This window comes from Choloepus didactylus, chromosome 8 (genome assembly GCF_015220235.1).
Source record: "Choloepus didactylus isolate mChoDid1 chromosome 8, mChoDid1.pri, whole genome shotgun sequence".
Classification (NCBI taxonomy): Eukaryota; Metazoa; Chordata; class Mammalia; order Pilosa; family Megalonychidae; genus Choloepus; species Choloepus didactylus.
In genome coordinates, this window is record NC_051314.1 from 15022878 (window position 1) to 15045539 (window position 22662).

General features: G+C 51.1%; 1 protein-coding gene across 1 annotated transcript in view; it reads left to right on the forward strand.

Moving 5' to 3' along the window:
• Positions 1–22662, forward strand: part of NPTXR (neuronal pentraxin receptor) — a 55961-nt gene that overhangs the window by 17085 nt on the left and 16214 nt on the right. The window contains exons 4-8 of the mRNA XM_037847340.1: positions 13045–13185; positions 13282–13351; positions 13793–14015; positions 14137–14179; positions 14285–15052. Coding sequence (XP_037703268.1) covers positions 13045–13185; positions 13282–13351; positions 13793–14015; positions 14137–14179; positions 14285–15052 — 1245 coding nt within the window. The remainder of the gene's footprint in view (positions 1–13044; positions 13186–13281; positions 13352–13792; positions 14016–14136; positions 14180–14284; positions 15053–22662) is intronic.

The following is a 22662-nucleotide window of genomic DNA, read 5'->3' on the forward strand; positions in this document are numbered from 1 at the left end:
CACCTGCTGGTGGAGGGGGGTGGGGGTGTCAAGCTGAGGCCTTAGAGGAGAAGCCCCCAGCCTCTCCTTCCCCATTACAGGTCTTTGAGTCAAGGGTAGGCTTGAGCTGAGGGAGGGGAGAAGCTCGAATAGGATGAGCGTTTAAAGCTTTGCTATTAGACTAGACTAGACGTTTTAGAGATTTTCTGCCTGTACCCCAGAAAAGATCATGTTCTTAAAGCTAATCCATTCCTGTGGACCCATTGTAAGTAGGATCATTTGGTGAGTAGGATCTTAAGTTGAGATGTGACCCATCTCATTCAGGGTGGGTCTTAATCCTCTTACTGGAGCCCTTTATAAGAGGATAAAAGACAGAGAGGAGACACAGAAGCTAAGAGAGACAAAAGCTAAAAGAGAGAAACATGCAGAAGCTCAAGGAGGAAGCCACTGAAGCCAGAAGTTGGAAGCAATGAAACCCGGGAGAGGAGAGACAAGCAGATGCACCATGTGCCTGCCACTTGACAAAGGAGTCCTGGGTCACCAGCAGCCTTTCTTCAGGAAGAAAGTATCATCCTGTTGATGCTTTGATTTGGACATTTTCACGGACTCAGAATTGTAAACTTGTAAATTAATAAATCCCCATTGTAAACCACCAACCCATTTCAGGTATAGTGCATTTTGTCAGCTTTAGCAAACTAAAATGGAGATCTAAAAGATAAGGTAAACAGCCAAGAGAGAATGAAGGAGCTATGAGGGATGCCTGAGATTTCATCCAGAGATGGGAAAGATTGGGTCAGTGGAGTGGGTTACAGAGGCAGCCTCCGGGAAGGAATAATGCTATTTCTGTCTGCTGCCTGCCATGCCCAGCTCCCCATGTGTCTGTTACAGCTGAACATAGCATCTCCTCCTAACAGGCCCTCTTGACTCCCCTCCTCCACCCATCCCTACCCCCTAACCCCACCCCAGTCCATCAGGTCAGGTCTGCCAGACAGCCTTCCCTTCAAGGGGCTTCCTTCCGGAGCAGCAGTATGTCAGGGTGTCAGGAGCTCCAATGACTGGGTTTGAATCCCGGCTCCACAACTTAGCAGCTGAGTGGCCTGGAGCAAGTTGCTTAACCTGTCTGAACTTCAGCATCACTATTTGTGAATGGGGACAGGTGATAAGAGCACACCTAATGAATTAGCACATGTAAAGCCCTTAGGAACATGGCCTGGCACTTAGTAAGTCCCATCTAAGTGTGCGCTTTTATCATTATCAAATGCCACAACCTCCTTGCTGTGTAATCTTGGGAAAGTCCGTTTCCCTGCTTGCATCTCACTTTATCTGAAAAATAAACTATGTGTGGGGACAATTTGCTCATGGCTGCAACTGATGCTGGTGGCAGGCAAACTTCAAAGAGGAGAGACCCAAGCCAGAATCCACTCCAAGGGTGGGCCCAGAAAAGGGATGGCAGATTCAGTGATCATTGTCCTCGTGCATTGTCCCTTCTTCCAGCCTCTGAGAGAAGCTTCCCAACTTCTGACACCACCACCACCACCACCACCACCCCACCTCTGGGGTCCCCTTGGGTGCACTGAGTTAGATCAGAAATAGATAATAGTTGAGGTCAAGGAGTTGCGGCCAGGCACACGTTTCCTCTCTGGACACACAGGAATGGCCACGCTGCTAAGGTCCCGGGGCCTTTCCTTGTCTCTAACTAGCTCCATCACAGCAAACTTCTGCCCTGACTCTTTGGTGTCTGCCTATCCCTGGTCCTCCTTCATAAGGAGACTTTTCATTTTTCCCAGGACTTTCATCATATTCCCAAGCTGGACAGGTCTGCAAATGCCCATTTTACAGACTAAGAGAGGGGAGTTCCCAGAGCACCCTAGCAGTGCAGCTGGAACTAAAGCTGCAGGAAACTGCCTTTTCTAAGGGGGCTGGAGAAATGGCCATCAGCCCTCAGGTCCCATCAGGCATGAAGTAAATATGTCCTGAGCACCCCCCTGGATGCCGGTGACCCAGATATGAAGCCAACACGGGGCCAGATCTCAAGAAGCCCATAGACTCAGGGGGGGAAACACAAATTACAGATCAATGCAACAAAGAGTTCTGGTGCTGGGACCAGAGGATGGGAGAAGGGTATACCATGATCCAATGGGTTAAGATGGGTTCCCAGGGCTGGGGAGAAAGGCCTGGAACCCAGGGGACAGAAGCTGCCCAAGATGCACTTGGCTGACTTCTGTATTTGGCAGGGTCTGATCAAACTTTGAGGGATAATGTGAGAACAAGAAATTTGGAGTCTGATGACTTCTGGGTTCAAATCCCAGTTCTATACTCATTGACCTTGAAAACTTGAGCAAATAACTGAAACTCTGTGACCTTCAAATTCTTATCTGCAAAATAATATGGAGCTCTGGAGTTGCCACAGAGGAGGATGCGGTAGAGGTAAGAAGTGTGGGGAGGGGGAAGATGGAGACCCTGGGGGCCGTTAGAATGACCTTGAGACAGCGAGAGGATCCCCACCCTGACAGCCACAGGAGAGAGGAAGTGGCCAGATTAGCCTGCCACTCCTTCTGGACTTTCTTTCCAGCCAACTCCCCAGCCCCCTGCAAGGAGGACACACATTTTTTCCTTGGCTCTCAGCCCCTCCTGAGCTTGCCCGGGAACAGATGTCCTCGCTTCCTGCCTGGGCCTGCGAGCTAGATTGGATCCTTTTGCTGCTTCCCGGGAAGCAGAAACCCTGGCTGGAAATCTCTGGGCTTCCCCAGAGAGGGAAGCTCTTTCTTCCCTGGCTTTGACCCCCTCTTCTATGGATGAGGCTCCTAATCCCAGCATCCACTATGAATGTGCAGACATTTCTGGGCCTTGCTAGAGCCCTTCTTTGTCCTTGGAAGTCCCTGGACTGAGTGTGTTGATTGAATACATATGTGAGTCTTAGTCTGAATGATTCTCCAACCCTGTACAGAAAAGGGGCAGGAGGGAAACCAAAAAAGGACAGAGCATCTATGGGGTAAAGCACTGTAGGCATCTGGGGAATCAAAGGTAGAGAGATAAAAAAAGGAAACTGGGAATTTATTGAGCACTTACTATATGCTAGGAATAAATGAGGCAGGAGGTAGCATAATTGGGCTCCTACTCAGTGCCAGGCTTTCTGGGAACAGAAAGCAGCATTGTAAGAAATGGGCCCTGCTCTTGAGTCCCTGGGAGAGATTTTGCATACAGCATCTCCCCTGGTCTCACTTAATCCTTGTTAGGATTCTTGAGGCTCCATCTGTGGATGAGGAGACAGCTGTTCTGGGCCCAGGACAGCCAGCCCGTGGGTGCAGACTGCACACCACTGGATGGAGATCCCCACAAACCACAAACTGGATGTCTTTAAAAACAGAAATTTATTGTCTCACAGGTATGGAGGCTGGAAGTCGGAAATCAAGGTGTCAGCAGGGCCATGTTTCATCAGAAATGTGTAGGAGAAAGTCCTTCCTTGTCTATTCTAGCTCTTCTAGCCTGGCATTCCTTGGCTTGTAGACGCATCACTCTGCCCCGTCCGACTCCACGTGGCCTTCGCCTCGGTGCTTGTCCGGGTCGGTGTCTAAATTCCCTCTTCTTATAAGGACACCAGTCATACTGAAGTAGGGCCCCTCCCCCTAGTCCAGGGAGGCCTCATTTTAATGTAACTAATTCCATCTGAAATGACCCTATTTGCAAATAGGGTCACATTCCGAGGCTCTGGGGTTTAGGACCTCAGCACCTCTATTTTAGGGGGGTGACACCCTTCAACCCATAGCACTCCCCAATAAACCACTTGCTCTCCTAAACCTGTCTCTGTGTCTGTCTTCTCAGAGGATCCAAGTGCCCAGGTGGTACGAGGAGTGGTCAAAATAAGCCAGTTGGAAGGAGAGTTTGGGAACTGGGTACTCAGCTCAGCTGGCAACTAGGACTCCACTGGAAGTCCCTGGCAGAAGATGGTGGCCGAATTGCTGAAACTTTCACTGGTGATGACGTGGCAGAGTGTGCTGATGTAGGGACCACCTTGGCCAGCACAATGATTCAGGTGTTGGAAAGATGCAGGGAAATAGTGTATAAAAGGACAGTGGAGTTGGCAGGTTGTTATTAAGTTGCCTAAGGCCCTACAGTGGAATAAGAAAAAGTTGAGGGCATTTTATATACACAATTGCAAACTAAATGTGGAAGCCAGTGGGAGAGTAGAAAAAGCTGAAGACCACCTTTGGGATTAAATAGAGTCACTGAGCTTCAAAGACAAGTGTTGAGCCAAGGCAGATTGTTTGTGCCAAAGTTGGGCTCGACTGGGAAGACCTGGGACCCAGACATCCAGGATGAGAAATCTGAGTGGTTGCCCCTGAGACTATGGGATCTGTAGACTGCTCTAAAGTCTCAGAGCTCACAAAAGTAGACTTCCCACCTTAGTAAGAGATAGAACTCCCCCCTACATGGGAAGTCACTGTGGAGCCCGTCCTCCCTCCAAGCAAGGCAACAGGGCTCCCCTCAGAACTTGCCCCCACCTGCTTTCCTGGGTGCCAGACAGATAACTAGGATTAAGTCACAGCATAACCCCAGCTGAAGACATGCTGTGCCTGACAACACACAGAAGGAGCTGCACCAACCAGCAGGAGGGTGGTGAGTACATGTGGGACTGGATTTTGACACTTGACCAAGAATCAGAACATAAGACTGGATAATGAAGACTTAAATTGACTTGGGAGTCACAGTCATGGGAGATGGGATTTAACACCTTGTCAAGGACCACAGGGATGGTTCAGACTTGCTGCTAGGGCAGTTTCCATAAACCTGGAGAAGACAATGGCAAATAATGAAAAAAAAACAAAACAAAACTGGAAGTACCTTCTGAACTGCCATGGGAAACAGTCCAAGAAGAGACTGGAAGTCTCAGGGAGGTGGGCATGCTGAAAAGAATATATTATGTGAAGCCTAAAGACCCACCAGAAGATTAAGTTCCACAGAAAGGACCAGAGGACACACTTTTCAACAAGGTGATCAGGAATGTGCTGGTGACAGGGGTACCAGCGTCACTAAGAAGTTCAGTGAACTGCAAGCCAAGGCTGACGGTAGGAGAGACCATCACAGACCCTGACTCATAGGTAGCAACACTGATGAGGCCCTAAAGCCACAGAGATGGGGCTTAACCACCCAAAGCCAGGAGGCTGCAATTGCCATAATGACTGGCAAAGTAGAGGGGCAGACAAAGGGGGCTTGATGCACAGAGAGCTGTGGAGATGGTTAAAGAACACAGCATCCCTAGAGGAAAGCAGCCCCCAAGGGTACTCTGAGGAGACTGAGGGCAGTTGCCCCTATACAAATTCAGCATCCCTTGCCCATTTCCCAGGCCTGCACCTTTTCAGATCAGACCCAGGACCCACTGGCCGAAGAGGTAGCCGGTGTCCAGAAGGAAGGACACTAGAATATTATGGTGAGTATAAACTGAAATGATTCCCTCAGTCGTGCCCCTAAGGGAAGGGGGAAACACTGGGGAAAAGGAATACTCAGACACTTTGAGGACTGTTAGACACAGGTTCTGAGCTAGCACTGATACCCAGAGATCTGAAATATCACTGTGCCTCCCTCCCATTAGAGTAGAGACACAAGGGAGTGGAGTCCAACCCAAAGTCCAGTTTACAGTGGGTCTGCTGGGTCCAGAGACCAACCTGGTGGTCATTTCCAAATACATAATTGGATTTATATATTTGGCAGTTGGAATAACCCCTGAATTGGGCCCTTTGCCTATGGGGTAGGAGCGATCATGATGACTAAGGCCAAGTGGAAGCCTCTAAAACTATCCCTCCCCCATCTCAGGTAAGATAATACATCAAACAATATTGCATCCCCAGGGGAGGAGGGATAATGGAGATTAATATCACTCACAAGGATGTCAAGGATGCAAGGCGAGTCCATATCATATCTCCATTTAATTTGCCAGTGAGTCCCATGAAGAAATCAGATGGATCCTGGATAATTACTGCAGACTATTTCAAGCTCAACCAATCAGTAGCACCAATCGCGGCTGCCATGTTGGACGTGGTATCTTTCTTTGCTAGAGCAAATCAATACAGCCACTGATTTGGTGGCATTCTTTTCTATACCAGTGAGGAAGAGGATCAGAAATCATTTGCATTCACATGGAATGGAAAACAACATACGTTCATAGTTTTGCTGCAAGGCTAGGTTTGTTCTCTGTCATATTATAGTCTGAAGAGAAATGGACCATCTCAACATCCCACAGAATATCACAGTGATCCATTAATTGATGACATCATGCTGACCTGGAAGAATGAGCAAGAAATGACTAGCACACAAAAGGCCTTGGTAAGACACATGTGCCCTAGAGGATGAGAGAGAAACCCTATGAAGACACCAGTACTTGTTACTTCAATGAAGTTTTTAAGGGTCCAATAGACGGGGGCAGGCCAGGAAATCCCCTCAAAAGTAAAAGACAAATTGCTGCATCTCTCACTCTTTCACAAAGAAGGAAGAACAATGCCTGGTGGGCCTCTTTGGGTTCTGGAGGCAACACATTCTACACCTGTGAAAACTGTTCCAGCCTATACACCGGATGACACAAAAGGCTGCCAGCTTTAAGTGGAGTGTGCAATAGGTCTAGCCTGCAGTGTTCTAGTTTGCTAATGCTGCTGGGATGCAAAACACCAGAAATGGATCCGCTTTTATAAAGGTGGTTAATTTGGTTACAAAGTTACAGTCTTAAGGCCATAAAGTGTCCAAGGTAAGTCATCAACAACCGGGTACCTTCACTGGAGGATGGCCAATGGTGTCTGGAAAACCTGTTAGCTGGGAAGGCACGTGGCTGACATCTGCTCTGGAGTTCTGGTTTCAAAATGGCTTTCTCCCAGGACTTTTCTCTCTAGGCTGCAGCTCCTGAAAAATGTCATTCTTAGTTGCTCTTGGGGTGTTTGTCCTCTCTTAGCTTCTCCAGAGCAAAAGTCTGCTTTCAAAGGCTGTCTTCAAACTGTCTCTGTAAGCTGAAGCTCCTCTCTCAGCTCCAGTGCGTTCTTCATAGTGTCCCTCTTGGCTGTAGCAAAAACTCACTCCTTCTGTCTGAGCTTATATCGTGCTCCAGTGAACCAATAAAGGCCCACGCTGAATGGATGGGACAGCACCGCCATGGAAATTATCTCATCAGAGTTATCACCTACAGTTGGATGGGTCACATCTCCATGGAAACACTCAAAGGATTCCAGTCAATCAGCATTAAAACATCTGCCCCTCAAGATTGCATCAAAGAATATGGCTTTTTCTGGGGGACATAATATATATAATCCGGTACAGCAAGCAACACCACTGCTTGGGTCACACAATCTGGCAGATCTAATGGTATTGAAAGTGTTAGTCATGGAAAAGGATGTAGTATGGAGTTTATAGCAAGCCCCAGTAAGAGAATTACAGTGCAGATCCTTGGGATTCTGAAAAAGGCCAGTCCATCTCCAAGAGAGAATTATACACCTTTTGCAAATCAGCTCTTGGCAAGTTACAGAGCCCTGGTAGAGAAAGAACCTTGAAAATGGATACCAAGTAACTATGTATCCAGAAGTTCCTGTCATAAGCTGGAATTTATCATATCCGTGAAGTTATAAAATCGTGTAGGTCCAGAGGCAACAAACCATTGTAAGATGGAGATGGTATGTTCAGGATTGTGTCCAAGTCAGACCAGAAGGCATGAATAAGCTGCCTGAGAATGTAGCCCAGACCATCATGTCACCCACCACAGTTGCACCAGCACCCTTCCCTGAAACCACACCTGTAATTGAATGCGGATGCCATTCAACTAGCTAAAGAGGCAAGGAAAAGCCTGAACTTGGTTTATGTATGTGGCAAGTACAAGCCCAAAATGGATGGCATCTGTATTATAGCTACATTCAGGAGTGGCTTTGAAAGGCAATGACAATAGAAAATCTTCCCAATGGAAGGAGGTCTAAATGGTAAACCTGGTCATGCAATTTTTGTGGAAGGAGAAGTAGCCCAAGGTGACAACACATAAAAATTCATGGACTGTGGTGAATGGCCTGGCCTGACGATCAGGTGCCTGGAAGGAAAAAGACTGTAAGATCAGAGAAGGAAATCTTGAGTAGAGCATGTGAAAGAATATGTGGGAGTAGGCACAAAATGTGAAGTGCTTTATAACAAAAAGCACCCACAATGGAAGAGGCACTGAACATCAAGTAGACAAAATGACTTAGCCAGTTGGTGTCAGCCAGCCTTCTTCAGTGGCTAACCCAGAACTGGCATGATGGGCACATGAATGGAGTGGTCATGATGGCCCAACGTCATGGACTCCCCTTACCAAAACTTATCTAGCTAATGCTGCCTCCGAGTGTCCAGCCTGCCAGGAACAGAGACCAATGCCGATCCCTCAATATTGCACCATTAATTGAAGATGCCAACTGGTCACTTGGTGGTAAGTCGTCTACATTAGGCCCCCTCTGTCCTGGAAGGACCAATGCCTCATTCTGATGGGAATAGAAACTTAATCCGATTGTGTGGGTTAGCCTTTCCTGCCTGCAGAGCCTCATCCGGTACCACTATCGAGGGGGCTCACAGAGTATCTAACCCACAGGCATGATATCCTGTGCAATATAGCATCCAACACGGGGACCTCTTTCACAGCAAAGGAGGTGATCATGAGATCCACTGGTCATTTTAAATGCCATTCAGAAACAGCCACCGTGAGAGAGCCTTGGAACAGATGGTCTGCTGAAGGCACAGATGACCACCAGCTCAGATTCAAGACACTTCAAGAACTGGGTGTCATTGTCATCCTCCAGGATGCAGTGTAAACACTGAGTTAGAGACCTCCAAAGGCACTATATCTCCAATGGGAAGAACACATGGGTTCAGGAACAAAGCGGTAAAAGCAGGAATGTAGGCACCACTTACCATCATTCCCCATGACCCAGTGGAGAAGGGGGTGGGGGTGACTTTGTGCTTCCCAGCCCTGCAGTGCAGGACTCTGCAGGGTTAGAGATCCTGGTCTCCCAAAAGGGTACACTCTTACTAAGGGTTACAGCAAGGATCCCATTGAACAATAAGCTATGGCTACCACCTGGACACTTTGGACTCTTTGTGTTCAAGGATAAGCAGGCAAAAAAAAAAAAAAAAAATTGTCACCATCGTGGCAGTTGTAACTGACTGGACACATAGAGCAACCCTGGCCTGAGAAGGATACGATTCAGGCATGAGGGCTTGGGTCACACCGCTAGGTGAGCCACCGGGGCCAGCAGAGGTGATGAGCGAGGACAAGGGAATTTAGAATGAATAGTGGAGGAGGGAGACAACGAACACTGTTGTGACCTCCAAAACAACTGCAGTGACAGAGGCAGTCGTTCATCCCACTAACCACCCTCTTTTAAGTGTCCCCTCAGGAAGAGAGGCCCCCCCAGAACCTCGGAGGAGCTGTTCCCTGACTGCCACCTGGGGCGAGGGGTGGTCAGGGCAGCCGTGGAGGTGCGCCACTCAGCCTCCCTTCTAGAACCAACTTGCCATTCAGCAGTAAACAGTGCAGTCAACCGACAGCCTCCAGCTGCAGTGCCTTCACGGTCCATTCCAGCTTTCGAGCTGAAGCCCCATTCATCTGGGGCAGCTCCTGACCAATGACTGGGCATGAAAAGGGAACCAGGGACTGACCATTTCTGCCCAATGCAGTCTTGGGCCCAGAGCTCCCTACTGAGTTGGTCAAGACTTTGTCAGATCTGCTTCGAGGTCTGACACTCTCCCTGGCCAATCTGTCTCCTCCCCCTTTTATCCTTCATGGGCATTACCCCCAGAAAACCACTCAGACTTCTAGCTCCATCTCAGAGCCTGCTTCCTGGAGAACCCGTCGGCAAACTCTACTTGCAAAATAGATCCCAAATCCATCCACTTCTCTCCATCCTCATGAGCTCCACGTCATCACTCCTCTCGCCTGGATGGGTGCAGTGGCCCTAACTGGTCTCCCTGCTTCCTCTTGTGGCCCATTCTCCACACAGCTACCAGAGTGATCTTTTAGAAATACAAACTGTCCGATGTCACTTCACTACTTAAAGCCCTCCAATAGGGCATGAAATCAAACCATTCCCTTTCCCTCAGCTTGTAAAGCCCCTGCCTTCCTCCAGCTTCCCCTCTCCCCTGAAGCTCACTCTGCTCCAGCCCCACTGACCTTCTTTCCATCCCTGCAACACACCAAGCTCATTTCTGCCTCATGGCCTTTGCACTAGCAGTTCTCTGTGCCTAGATCACTCCATCTTTCCCATTTCTGCATGGCTGGTCTCTCAGGATGTTCAGATCTCAGCCAAACACAGGCCATTTCTGACAACCTTATCTAACGATGCCATCTCCCAGCCCCCCACTCATGCATCCCATAATTTTCTATCATATGGCTTTTAAAATTTTCTTTGTAGTTCTTATCACTACTCAATTACCTTATTAGGTAGTTATTCATTCTTTTAATGCTTGCCTCCCCACTAGAATAAAAGCCCCACCAGCCTGTCTCATTCCCCAGTGCCTTGCACTGTTCCCGGTGCAAAGTAGGTCTCGAAACATGAGATTTACTCATTTGGGGCAGAATTCCCTTACTCTCGGATTGGAAGGAAAGTGAGGAAACAAAAAATCCAAGAGACAGACTTTCTAGGGAAAATGTGTAGACTATGGCAGTCTTGTAAAAGTTCCCCTGAGAATCCACTTTGGACCATCCTTTGGGGAATTCTGGGTTGGGATTACGGAGGTCTCTCCCAGAACCCAGGGGAGATGAGCTTCGGGACCTCCCTGTCCTAACCTCCTGGCTGTGCCTCTAGCTGTAGCAGATGTCACCTGTGAGAGATGTTCAGGGAGAAGCGGCTCTGGGTGGGGCCCTGCTGGATGCTGGATAGAGATGAATCAAGGAAGAAAGAAGGAGGGTGGCATTCCAGGCAAGGGGCAGTATGAGCAAAAGTCAGGGTGACATCCTGATATGTCAGGGAATTAGGCACAGTTTGATGTTGCTGGAGCCAACCTCTCCAGGCAGTGAGGGATTGGAGATGAGGCTGGAGGGGTGGGCAGGGACTGGATAATCACCAGTCTTGCCAACAGAGAGAAGCTAACATATTAACATCCAACATTTATTGAGGCTTTCCACTGGCTTTATTTACGCTAACACATTTAGAACTCACAACAACCCTATAAGCAGATACTACTGTTTATCCCCCCATTTCATGGATCAGAAAGCTGAGGCACAGAGAGGTTGAGTCAAGAACTGGAAAGGGTCTGAGAGTTTACCCTTCTTACAAGCTAATGAGCTAGCTTAACTTGGTTTGAGGATGCTGGGAGAAGACTCCAGGGTCCTAGGTCAGAGACAAAGGACTTCATTACTCACAGCAGGTAGCATGAACTCAGTGTTTGCTCCAGTTCCCGGCACAGGAGAACCCGAGTGGCTGCTGGGCCCATCCAGGTTGGCAGAGCAGCCAAGGAGCCTGAGAACAAGAAACCCCAATCTTTTTTAAAGGGGTGCAAGCACACCTGCCCATTCTTTGTCCTAGAAGGAGACATCATACTGGACAGCAAGAGAATTGCCCTCTGCTCCAGAGGGAGCTGCTCTCTCTGTTTTCTAAGGCTGTTTGCCACTGAGCCAAGCTGTCAGTATTTCTGCTCACAAATGTGCAGAAATATGAGAGATGCATGGAAAATTGTCCCCCAACATTAACTAATTTCCTCAAGGTCACACAACTGGTAACAGGTAGAGGCAGGGTTTGAACCAGGTCTTCTGACTTCAGAACCCATATCCTTGACCACCAGGAAAAGTTGCCTCTTGAGGTGTTTGGGTTTTACTCCATTTATGATGGGGAGCCCTGGCAGGTTTACAAGCGGGGGAGTGACATGTTCATATCACATTTAAAAAGCCATTCCAGATTAAACGAGAGGGAGGAGGTGTAACTGAGAAATTAGGATTTAACATTTAACACATGATGATGACTACTGACTCATTATATAGCTATTTCTTTTTAGTTTCTAGTGTATTAGAATAGCTAGAAGGAAATAGCAGAAAATGTTGAGCTGTAACCCAGTAGCCCTGCTTTTTGATAATGATCGTATAGCTATATATATATTTATATAAAACTTGGTTGCCCATGTTTGTATGGATCTACTTCTGGATGTTTTATTGTGTTCCACCGATCTACATATCTATCTCTGACAATACTACGCTGTCTTAGTTAACCTGCCTTTATTGTAAGTCTTAAAATTAGGTAGAGTGCAATACTAGGGGTCAATAAGTGGGTGGATAATGGGTATGAGATGTTTGGGTTTTTCTTTTTTCTTTTTATTTCTTTTTCTGGAGTAATGCAAATGTTCTAAAATTGATTATGGTGATGAATGCACAGCTATGTGATGAACCACTGATTGTATACTTTGGATGGAGTATATGGTGTGTGAATGTATCTCAATAAAATGGCATTAAAAAAAAAGCCATTCCAGGGGACCAGTTTGAACAAGATTGGACTCCAGCCTTAGGGATCACTAGTCCAGCTGCTGCCTACACTCCCACGGGCAGCTCCCATAATGACGGCACCCTCTTGGCAGCGGCACCCTCTCCCAGCCTCTCCTGCCCTTCCCTGGACTTTCTACGACAGTTTCTCCTGGGGTGTTATCTGTGTCTTCAAGGAACACATGCAGTGAACGCACCAGGAGTCCTCGCCCACTCAAGGCCTCAGGGACTTCAGGGCTCGCACTGCCTGCCTTTGCCCGCAGAGCCCACCCCATCTCCCCATCCCAGAGACACTTCCCCCAAGCTGCACTGCCTGGGCTGGGTTTTCGGTCACTGCTTCAGCCGGTACTGACTCATACCCACACCCACTGCTGTGAGGGGTCTCTGAATGTATACAGAGCTAGCATTTACTTCTCTCCTATGGTACAGCTCAGGTCTGGACAAAAGTCTCTGACTCTCAGGGATGACACAGCAGGCTGGTTATCAGCTGATGGGTGTGGGCTTGGGGGCACAGGTCCATGGCCCCCTGTGTAAGATCCTGGGACCGGGCCACCAGTCAGGGTCTCTGGGGCTGTTCCCTCCTGAGAAATGTTCTCTCTCCCCAGCCACCACCACAAGCAGCACTATTCAGAGATGACCTGAAGCCCCCACCCCACCTCACAGCAGTTGCCGTGGTGGTCCACAGACCCCAGTCTGAACTTTCCGGGCAGGTCAAGAATGGAGGCGTGGAAGGGAGACAGGCCTGGGTTGGGGCTCAGGACTTACCTGGGTGTGTGCCAGGCGATTTCCAAGAGCCCCTCCCCTTTGTCCCAGACTGCGGCCCCTTCTCAGCTCCCTTGCAGGTCCAGGACCCCACACCCATCAGGAAAACCCTCGCAGAAAACTGGAGCTGGAGCTGGATTGTGCAGTATGGTAGGAAGTGTTAGTTCTTTTTTTTTTTTTTAATTGCAAAGTCAGTTTGTAGAAAAATAAATATAGACGTCTTTGACAAGAGGACTCCTCCACCACCCTCACACCAGAGCCCACCCCCATTCCTGTGTGTTACTTCCAGTGCCTGGTCCACAGGCTTGCCTGCTTGCATCCTAATATGACCTGCGGTGAGTTGGAGGGACTCACCTGGGCCGTTAACTTCCGTGTCCCCAAGGATTCAGAGGCGGGAATTTCAGCTACCCTCTGAGATCACGGATTTTATTTTATTTTTTAGAGGACAGAGCTTCTTCAGGAGGTTGGGGACAGGGGGTGACAGGCAGGTGACCAGAGCAGAAACAGATTGGGTCAACATCTCTCCCACCCTCCCACCCCATCTGCCGTCTTTTCTCATCTCTCCACTCCCACCCCTGTTCCATCCCGCAGCCTCAAATGCTGCTCCACCGCGCCCTCCCTGCGTGACCTTGGGCAGCGACCCGACCCCGGTGGGCCTCGGTTTCCTCACTTGTATGGTGAGGATGTCCACGGCGAGGCTTAATTGCGACCGAGCTCGTAACACGCTCAGTACAGGGCCCCGCACCGAGCGAAGCCCCGCGCGACCTAACTGTCCCCATTACTGCGGCGGGGAGGGGGCTAGGACACAGGAGAGGTGGGGTGGGGTCGCTGAGTAGCCCCGCCGCGCGGCCTTCGGGTCGCCACCCTCCGCGCAGTGCAGGAGGCGAAGGAAGGCCCCGGGCCCGGCACCAGCCCCCTCCACACGCCCCTTGCAGCAGGCCGGGCCGCGCCCCCACCTCGGCGCCCGGCGCGGAACGGGTGCGGGGCTGAGCCAGGGCCGGCCCCGGGGAGCGATCGAGGCGGGGCCGCCGCGCCCGCTCCCCCTCCCCACCGCCTTCTCCTCCTCCCGCCGCTCCGGCTCAGAGCAGCGGCAGCAGCGGCCGCGGCGACAGCTCCGGCTCCGGCCTCGGCTCCCGCCCTGCTCAGCCCCGCGCGCACGGGCCCCGCGCCCCGACCCCGCCGCCGCGCCTGCCGGGGGCCTCGGGCGCCCCCGCCGCCCGCCTCACGCTGAAGTTCCTGGCCGTGCTGCTGGCCGCGGGCATGCTGGCGTTCCTCGGTGCCGTCATCTGCATCATCGCCAGCGTGCCCCTGGCGGCCAGCCCCGCGCGGGCGCTGCCCGGTGGCGCCGACAATGCCTCGGCCGCCTCGGGCCCCGCCGCGTCCCCGGGGCCGCAGCGCAGCCTGAGCGCGCTGCACGGCGCGGGCGGCTCGGCCGGGACCCCGGCGCTGCCCGGGGCGCCGATGGCCAGCGCGCACCCGCTGCCGCCCGGGCCGCTCTTCAGCCGCTTCCTGTGCACGCCGCTGGCTGCCGCCTGTCCGTCGGGGGCCGAGCAGGGGGACGCGGCGGGCGCGGCGGCGAGCGAGCGCGAGGAGCTGCTGCTGCTGCAGAGCACCGCGGAACAGCTGCGCCAGACGGCGCTGCAGCAGGAGGCGCGCATCCGCGCAGACCAGGACACCATCCGTGAGCTCACCGGCAAGCTGGGCCGCTGCGAGAGTGGCCTGCCGCGCGGCCTCCAGGACGCGGGGCCCCGCCGCGACACCATGGCCGACGGATCCTGGGACTCGCCCGCGCTCATCCTGGAGCTGGAGGACGCCGTGCGCGCCCTCCGCGACCGCATCGACCGCATGGAGGTGAGCGCCGCGCCGCGCCCCGCGCCGTCGGGGGAGCGGTCCTGGTGGGAGGGGCCGCCCGTGCGGCGGCCGGCGCTTGCGATCATTGGAGTTCCCGGTGGCCGACGCCGGGCTGCGGAACCCTGGGGAGGCCCCGGCGAGAATGCGAGCCTCGGGTCTCCCGTCTGTGTAACGGGGATGGTCGTTCCTTCCTCGCGTGGCGGCGGCAGGATTCCGGGAGAGAACGTCTTGTAGAGTGCCTGAGGCACAGCAGGTGCAGAGAAAGGCTCGTTCCCTTCACTGTTTCTTCTCCAGACACTTCTCTGAGCCCCAGTTTCCATCTCTGTAAAATGGGTATAACGCTCCTGTCCACTCCAAGTGGGGCTTAAGCTGTAGATTTGTCAAAATGCTTGGCGCGTTCTAGGACCTCATTAAATATCCGTTTCATTTCCTTCTTCCGGAGTTCCCCAAAGCATCTCCAGCCCCACACTAACTCCCCGTGGTCAGGAGACAGGACACACTGTCTGAGAGACTCAGGCTTCTCTCATGCGGGAGACCTGGGAACGGAGTTGTCTCCCACCCCGATATCCCACCCCACCGCAGACCAAGGGCCCACCGCAAGAGCCCAGCTGCTGCGCTCCCAGCAGCGGTTGTCCGGAAGCCCACAGCTCTGGGGTGACGGCTAGGTGGAGAGTAGCGCCTCACCCGGATTCTGCTGCCTCCACTCACCTCTTTCTGATGTTCCGACTCAGACTTGGGGTCAGACACGTGAGGTCTGGCAGGAGGCGTCCACTTTGGGCTGTTGTGTGACCCTGAACCAGTCATTTCCCCTTTGGAGTCTCTTCCCATGAGAAACTATTTGGGGTCTCTGGAATGGGGAGCCAGAAGCCAGACCCGGCAAGACAGGCAACTGGGAGACATTGACCACTCCCAGATATGAATGGATTTCCAGACTTCAGGGAAGAGGGTGCAAAGCCTTAGAGGCTTACTATATATATAAATAATTGGATCTGTGGAAGGATGGGGAAGATAGTGGCCAAAGCACGAGTTGTCCCTTCTGTTAACTCCCCTTAAACGGAGCATAGCTGGGGCAAAGGCAGGGGCCCCGGCAGGAGAGAGAACTGAAGGAAGGAAATGCAGCCTCCCCCCCACCCCCAACCTGCGTTCTCTGAGTTAAATCCTTTGCTGGGCAGTACAGGAGATGCCCAAGGGGGAGGTTGAGGACCCTCTTAGCCCAGGGGCCCAATAGAAATTCTGCGCTGGTGTCAGCACCCACCCCACAGGGTGTCAGAACATCTTACAGATGAGAAAAATGGGGATAAAATGGCTGGTAAGTGACAGCGGCCAGAGGAAAGCCTGAGGGTCTTGCCTGCCAGGCCAGCACCCCCTCTTCCTACACTCCAGCTCTGGGGGTGGAGGGCTTCTAGGGTGAGAGCTGAGAGCAGGAAAATAATCGAGGTGATGAAAGCTGTCTTGGGGAATTTTGGTTTCCTCGCCTGTAAAACAGGGAGAATCATAGCCCCTCCCTGTTGGAATGTTAGGAGGACTAAGTGAGTTGATCCAGTGTGAAGGGCTCGGAGCAGTGCTTGGCACAGAAGTCTGCTCCAGCACTTCCAGAGGTTGCCGTTTTTATCCTGAAGCTATAATATGAAGAAGGTTTTTTTTAAAAAAAAATACAGCCAAAAATTAAAAGGGGAACAAATCCTCCTTTGAGAAAACATATTTGATTAATGTAAAAAAAAGAGGTTTGAGTTTTCAATAAACTTCTTCCTTGCCTGCCATAGCCCCCACCTGCAGATGGCACCGGTGTCTCCTCCCACGGCTGGGGCTGGCAGGGCTGGGCTGTTCCCCTGGCCCTGTTTCCCCAGCACCTGCAGTGCTTGGCAGGATGGGCTCCCCCCAGGTAAGCCTGCTGAGGTTGGGGGGCAGATCCTGGTGGCTGGGCTCTGGCACCAGATCAGCCTCACAGGCTTGGAGACCCCTGGCTTCCCCATGTGCACCCCACCCCCACAGCTTCCTGAATGCAGTGGACATGGAGAAAGGTGTGTCTTGTGAGCCTGGCGGCAGCCGGAACCAGCCTTGAAGTCTTTGAGAGGGACTGGCCTGTAGGGTCCAACAGACGTGGGGTCAGACGACCAGTGACAGCGGGACCCCATCTCCCGTCTAGCCACTGTGCAGTTTCTCCCCTCTCTTCTTATCTAACATCCTCAAAACAATGCCCCCGGATTTTCAGGGTCTGCTTTTTCCCCGCTGGTTCTCTCTCTCCCCATGGCACAGTGAAAGCACTTTTGTTGAACTCGCTGAAGTTGATTAATTGAACAGGCGCTCTTCAGTCTTTGTGTCGCCGGACCCCTCTCCAGCATCTGACCCCCGAACACTCCCTCCTTCTCCAAGTCCCCGCACCCTTGGCTTCTAGGCACCCCCTCTCCTTTCTCTCTGAACTCTTTCTGACGGCTGCTTCTCCATCTCCTTTCTGGGTGCTCCTTTAACATTTGTGCCCGTCCTGACTCTCCCCTCCCTTTCCCTGGATGAACCAGCCCAGGGCTGCCTACACGCCCACTCCACTGCGCTCCCCGAATCTCTGTCTCCAGCCCAGAGTTCTCTCCTGAGCTCCAGCCCAGTAGATCCACCTGCTTCCTGGCCTTCTCCCTCTGGGTGTCCCGCTGGCCCCCCAACCTCATGGGATCCAGCCTGAACTCAGTACCCGCCTCCCCCCAGCCTGCTCCTCAGGCGTCTTCTGCCTCGGTGTAAACCTGGGAGCCATCCTGGGCTCCTCCCTCCTGGTTCCAGTCGGCCTCATCTGCCACCTCCAGAGACGGTCCTTAAACCCCATCTTGCGGCTCCCCTGTGGAAAGACCTTTGGGGCAAACCCCTCAGTCTGCTCCCAGGCTGCCATGCCCGGATCTGACCCATCCCAGCCCTTTCTTGCCTCTGCCTAGATCACCCCAGGACATCCCTGCTCCTTATTTAAGTGTCTGTTTTGAGGACACCTCCTCCAAGAAGCCCCCCTGATCACACTCTGTCCTCTTCCTTCTTTCCCGCCCCCCATCCCTGCTCCCGTAGTCCTCAGCAGATCCCTGCACCCGTCGCTGCCTGGCACCCCTCTTCCCCCAGGACCAATTTCCAAAGGGGGAGGGGAGGTGTGCTGCTCCATCCTCTTCCCCTGGGGCCTCTAGTGGGAGACACATTGTGGGGCTTAAAAGGGAGTTGTTTGTGTTTTCTTTTCTATGTTTTGTTGGTGGCAGTAAATGAAAAATGTCTAAATATTTTGGGGGGAAAATCGAATGTAATTCTACCACCTTATCACTTTTACAGTCCCCTTTCAGTCCTGTCCATCTGCAGTCGTGGTCACGGCGGTTCTGCTGTGTAATTACCATCGTAATGACGGCCATGATATCCTGGGATACATTCCGGCTCCGCCATCCATCAGCCACTGTTGCTGGAGGCACAGGCTGTTTCTAGTTATCTTTCCTCTATATGCTTATTGCCGGATCAATTTCATGCAGCTAGCTGTTTGTTTCCTTTCTTTTTAAGTCTGTTGAAGTATTTCTTTAGGCTAAATTCCCAGGAGGGAAATATCCTCTGAGCCAGAGGATATTGATTTTTTTTATGACTGTGGCCAAAGATCACTTTCCAAAAGGATTAGACCATGTATGTGGCAACCAGCCATGTATGCATGTTTTGGTTTTCCATGTTTGTGCTAATTTAATGTATGTGCAAAATGCAGCTTCAGGATTGAATCGAGCAGCATTTCTTTCACATAAACCACATCCTTAACCCAGCCTGGCAAGCCAGTCGCCTCCCACAACCTGGCAAGGGACACCCTAACGATGTTCACAGAGGACCCCGGACTCAGGGAAGCCACAAGTTTTGCTGCAATAACAGTCCTAGCTTACACTTACTGAGGACTTAGCTCTCGCCAGGTGCTGAGTATGATCTCATTTAATCCTCATAATAACCGTATGAGGGAGGCACGAGTCTATCCCCCTTTTACCTGTGAAGACATCACAGGTAAAAGGTTCAGAGAGGTTAAGAAACTGGCCCAAAGTCACCCAGCTGTGGGGCCTGCATTTGACCCTGCCAGGGCCTGGCTCCAAAGCCCTCGTCCTTCATCATTAGCTCTAGACCCATCCTCGAGAAATGAGAAGGACAGGCTAGGGCTGTGCCTCTTGCTGGAAGCTGCCCTAACCCGTTTCTGCCCCAGCACCCAGAGCAGGTGTCGTGGGGACCAGCCCTCAAAGGCTGGTGCTGCTGGCCGGCTGGTTCATCAGAGGACTAACACTTATTAGACCCTGGCTCTGGATGTATTAGCTTATTCAGCTGGTTCAGTCGTCAGCTCAGTGGAGTTAGTCCACCATCCCCATCTCACGGATGAGGGAACGGAGGCTCCAGGACTGGGAAGGACACCCAGCCAGGCAAGTCATCCGCCCCCAGCTTTGGCTTCTCTCTCTCTCTCTGCAAAAATGGTACCGTTGGGCCAGATGCTCCCAAAGTGCTGTGCCTCCTCCAAACAGTCTCTGAAATAGGAAGGCTGAGCGGCACAGAGTTGGGTTCCTCTCACTTGCGCCTTCATGCTGATCACTTTCTTCTTTCTGGGCCTCGGTTTCTTTCTCTGTAGAATGGGTGTGAAGAGGGGCTAGGTTTGCTCTGGGGCTCTAAATTCTAAGTTCTTGGACAGATGCTTCCTGAAGAGGAATTGCATGGGGTGTGTATGTGTGCAGACCTCGTGCCAACCTCCCACTCCCACCCCACATTCCCCAGACTCACAGTTCTCAGGGAAATCTACAGTGGCTTAGAGGATTTATTGAAGTCTATTTATTGGTTGCTTTTGCTTTTTTTGTACAGTATTGCCTGTTCTGGAGGCCACATCTCATGGGGGCTGGTTCCCTGGACCCCACCTCTTTGGTAGGGAAGAGGGTGGGAGAGGGGGAGGCCAGGGGCCTGCAGAATGTGGGGAGAGTGGGTCTGTCTGTTGGCCTTTTGCTTGAGGGTGTGGAACCTTAGTGTCCTCCCTCCCAGGGTCTCCCACCCAGCTCCCACCAAGGGGCTTTGCCCTGGTTTCCCTCTGGAGCAGTAGCGTGGAATCGTCTTCCTGGTGTGGACCCTGGAGCCAGACTGACCGGCTTCCAACTCCAGCTCTGTCATTGGACAGTTCAGGGACCCTAGGCAAGCTGCTTCATTTTCTGTAAAATAGAGATTAAAAAATACCCCCTCGCTTATGAGGTTAAACGAGATGATGGTAGAGCATTTGGCACAGGGCCCAGGAATGGCAGCTGATATCGGGATATGGGAAGTGGACTCCAGCCACCTGCAGACCTGGCGGGCCCCCTCCCCGCAGCTGGCCTCTTCCCCACTCCAGGTGGGGCACCCACTATGGGCGGCCCTTAACCTCCTCCCCACCCCACCCTGGCTCTGGCCATTTGCTGCATCAGCCTTCTAGCAGGAAACCTGGCTCTGTTACCTGCTTACTGTAACCTCAGAAAATTCCTTCTCCTCTCTGATCCTCAGTTTCCCCCATCTGTCAAATGGGAGGGGTAGGGAGCATACCCCAAAGAGCCCCTCCCACTCTGCCATCCTGGGTCCTCAAAGCCTTTGGGCCCTGGGGGACATTATTCTGGGGGCCCCTTCGTGCTTTCCAAGCTTGGCAGGAGTTGCTTGAGCATCTTACACTCAAGATATGGAAGGTCTCATATCTTACTTATAAAGGTCACAAATCTTTAGCATACAGCTCAGTGGATTTTTCTGTGTATACCCATGATACCACCACCCAGATCAAGAATCACTTCCAGCACACCAGATGGCTTCCACATGCCCCCCAATGTCAAAACTTCCCCGAAGGTTAGCACTGTGCTGACTTCTATCATCATGGGTCAGTTGTTTTAGTCATATCAATTAGACAACTTTTACTAAATGAAAAAACCGCATTTAAAATAATGTGTTTTTTTAAAATGGAATTTAATAAAAGATGTATGCATTTTAAGGAATTTTGCACTGTGCTGAAAATCAAATATCTCTTGTAATAATACAATGTGCCAGTTCATAATATGTATGTTAACAGAATTCTCAATTTAACATTTTCAAAGACAATATTAAGGTCAGGAATTTCACTTCTATGGTAGCACATATAGAAGGGCATTATGAATCTGGTATCTTCCCTGGGAAACTTACGAATTTGACAATTGTCCATAAATGCTTTTAGAGTCACATCCAATAGTGTCACATCTAAAGAATCACAAGTCTGTGTCCTGTAAGTTCTCCTTCTAAAATCTTTATGTTGACTTTTCTATGTCTTGCCTTTTGTTATTACTAACCATGTTTTAGTTTCCCTCCTGCTAAAACAAGTACTATGTAGCGGGCTGGCTTATCTACTGGGATTTATTGTCTTCAGGGTTTCAGAGCCAGAAGGCTGGCTACCTCTTGGCCAGCAATCTTTGGCGTTCCTTGGCTTTTCCGTCACATGGCAACGTGGCAGCATCTTCTCTTTTCTATTGCAAGTTCCGTTGACTTTCAGCTTCTTGCTTCTCTCGTGGCTTCTCTTTTTCTGTGTCCAATTTCCCTTGCTTATAAGGACTTTGGCCGTATTGGATGAAGGCTCACCCTCATTCTGTTTGGACACCCCTTAACTATCATCTTTAAAGGTCCTAGTTACAAATGGGTTCACCCCACAGGACCAGGGGTTGGGACCTGAACATGCCTTTTTGGGGGGACATTATTCAATCCTCAACAAACCCTTAAAGAAAGAGAGAGAACAGGGAAAGAAATGCTACTGTAGACTCTTGATCATGTATCGAGATTATTGCTGCTATAGTCACTATGGAGCGTGTCTGTGCCTTATCACATGAGCTCTGATCATGAAAAATCAGAAGACTAAAGATCTTTACTGACAGAAGCCTTACACTCGGTTGTATGAAACAGCACATGGTAATAGCAGATGTTAAGCACCCAATACCCATAGCTGACAACCATAGATCAGTTTTTCCTGTGTTTGAATTTCATACAAGCAGAATCAGACAGTTGTATGCCTTTGTCTTTCGCATTTTTCACTCTGCATTGTGTCCCTGACAATCTATCATGTTGATACATCAGTGCTATTTCTCAGTGTTGTGCAGTGTTTCATCGTATGGCTGCACCTAAGTCTATGTGCCCATTCTACTAAAGATGGATGTTTGGGGTGATCTGTGTTATAAAACTTCTGCAGTCATTCTTTTGATGTCTTTTTGTGTCTGGAAGCCCTCGTTTCTCTTGGGTGTGATAACAGGAGTGCCTGTTGGCTTCAGTAGGTCCTGCCAAGTGGCTTCCTGAAGTGGCTGTAAGAATTTCCCGCCCACTGCGGGACACTCCACGCTCTCGCCAACCCCTGGTGTGGCAATTTTTAAAAATGTTCTTCATTCTGGTGGGTGTGTAGTGGACTCCTGATGCCTTTGATTTGTATTTCTCATGACTCATGCTGCTGAACACCTCTTCCTACACTCGTTGGCTGTTGTGTGACGTGTTGGTCCTTTCCTGCGGGAGTGGAGTGAGGTCGAGGCTGGTTCTCCTCACCGAGTGAAGTAGGTGGTGAGGTCTCCCCAGGACAGTCCTGGGCACCTCGTCCCCATTGAACCCTGGGGAATGGAGACCACTCACCCACA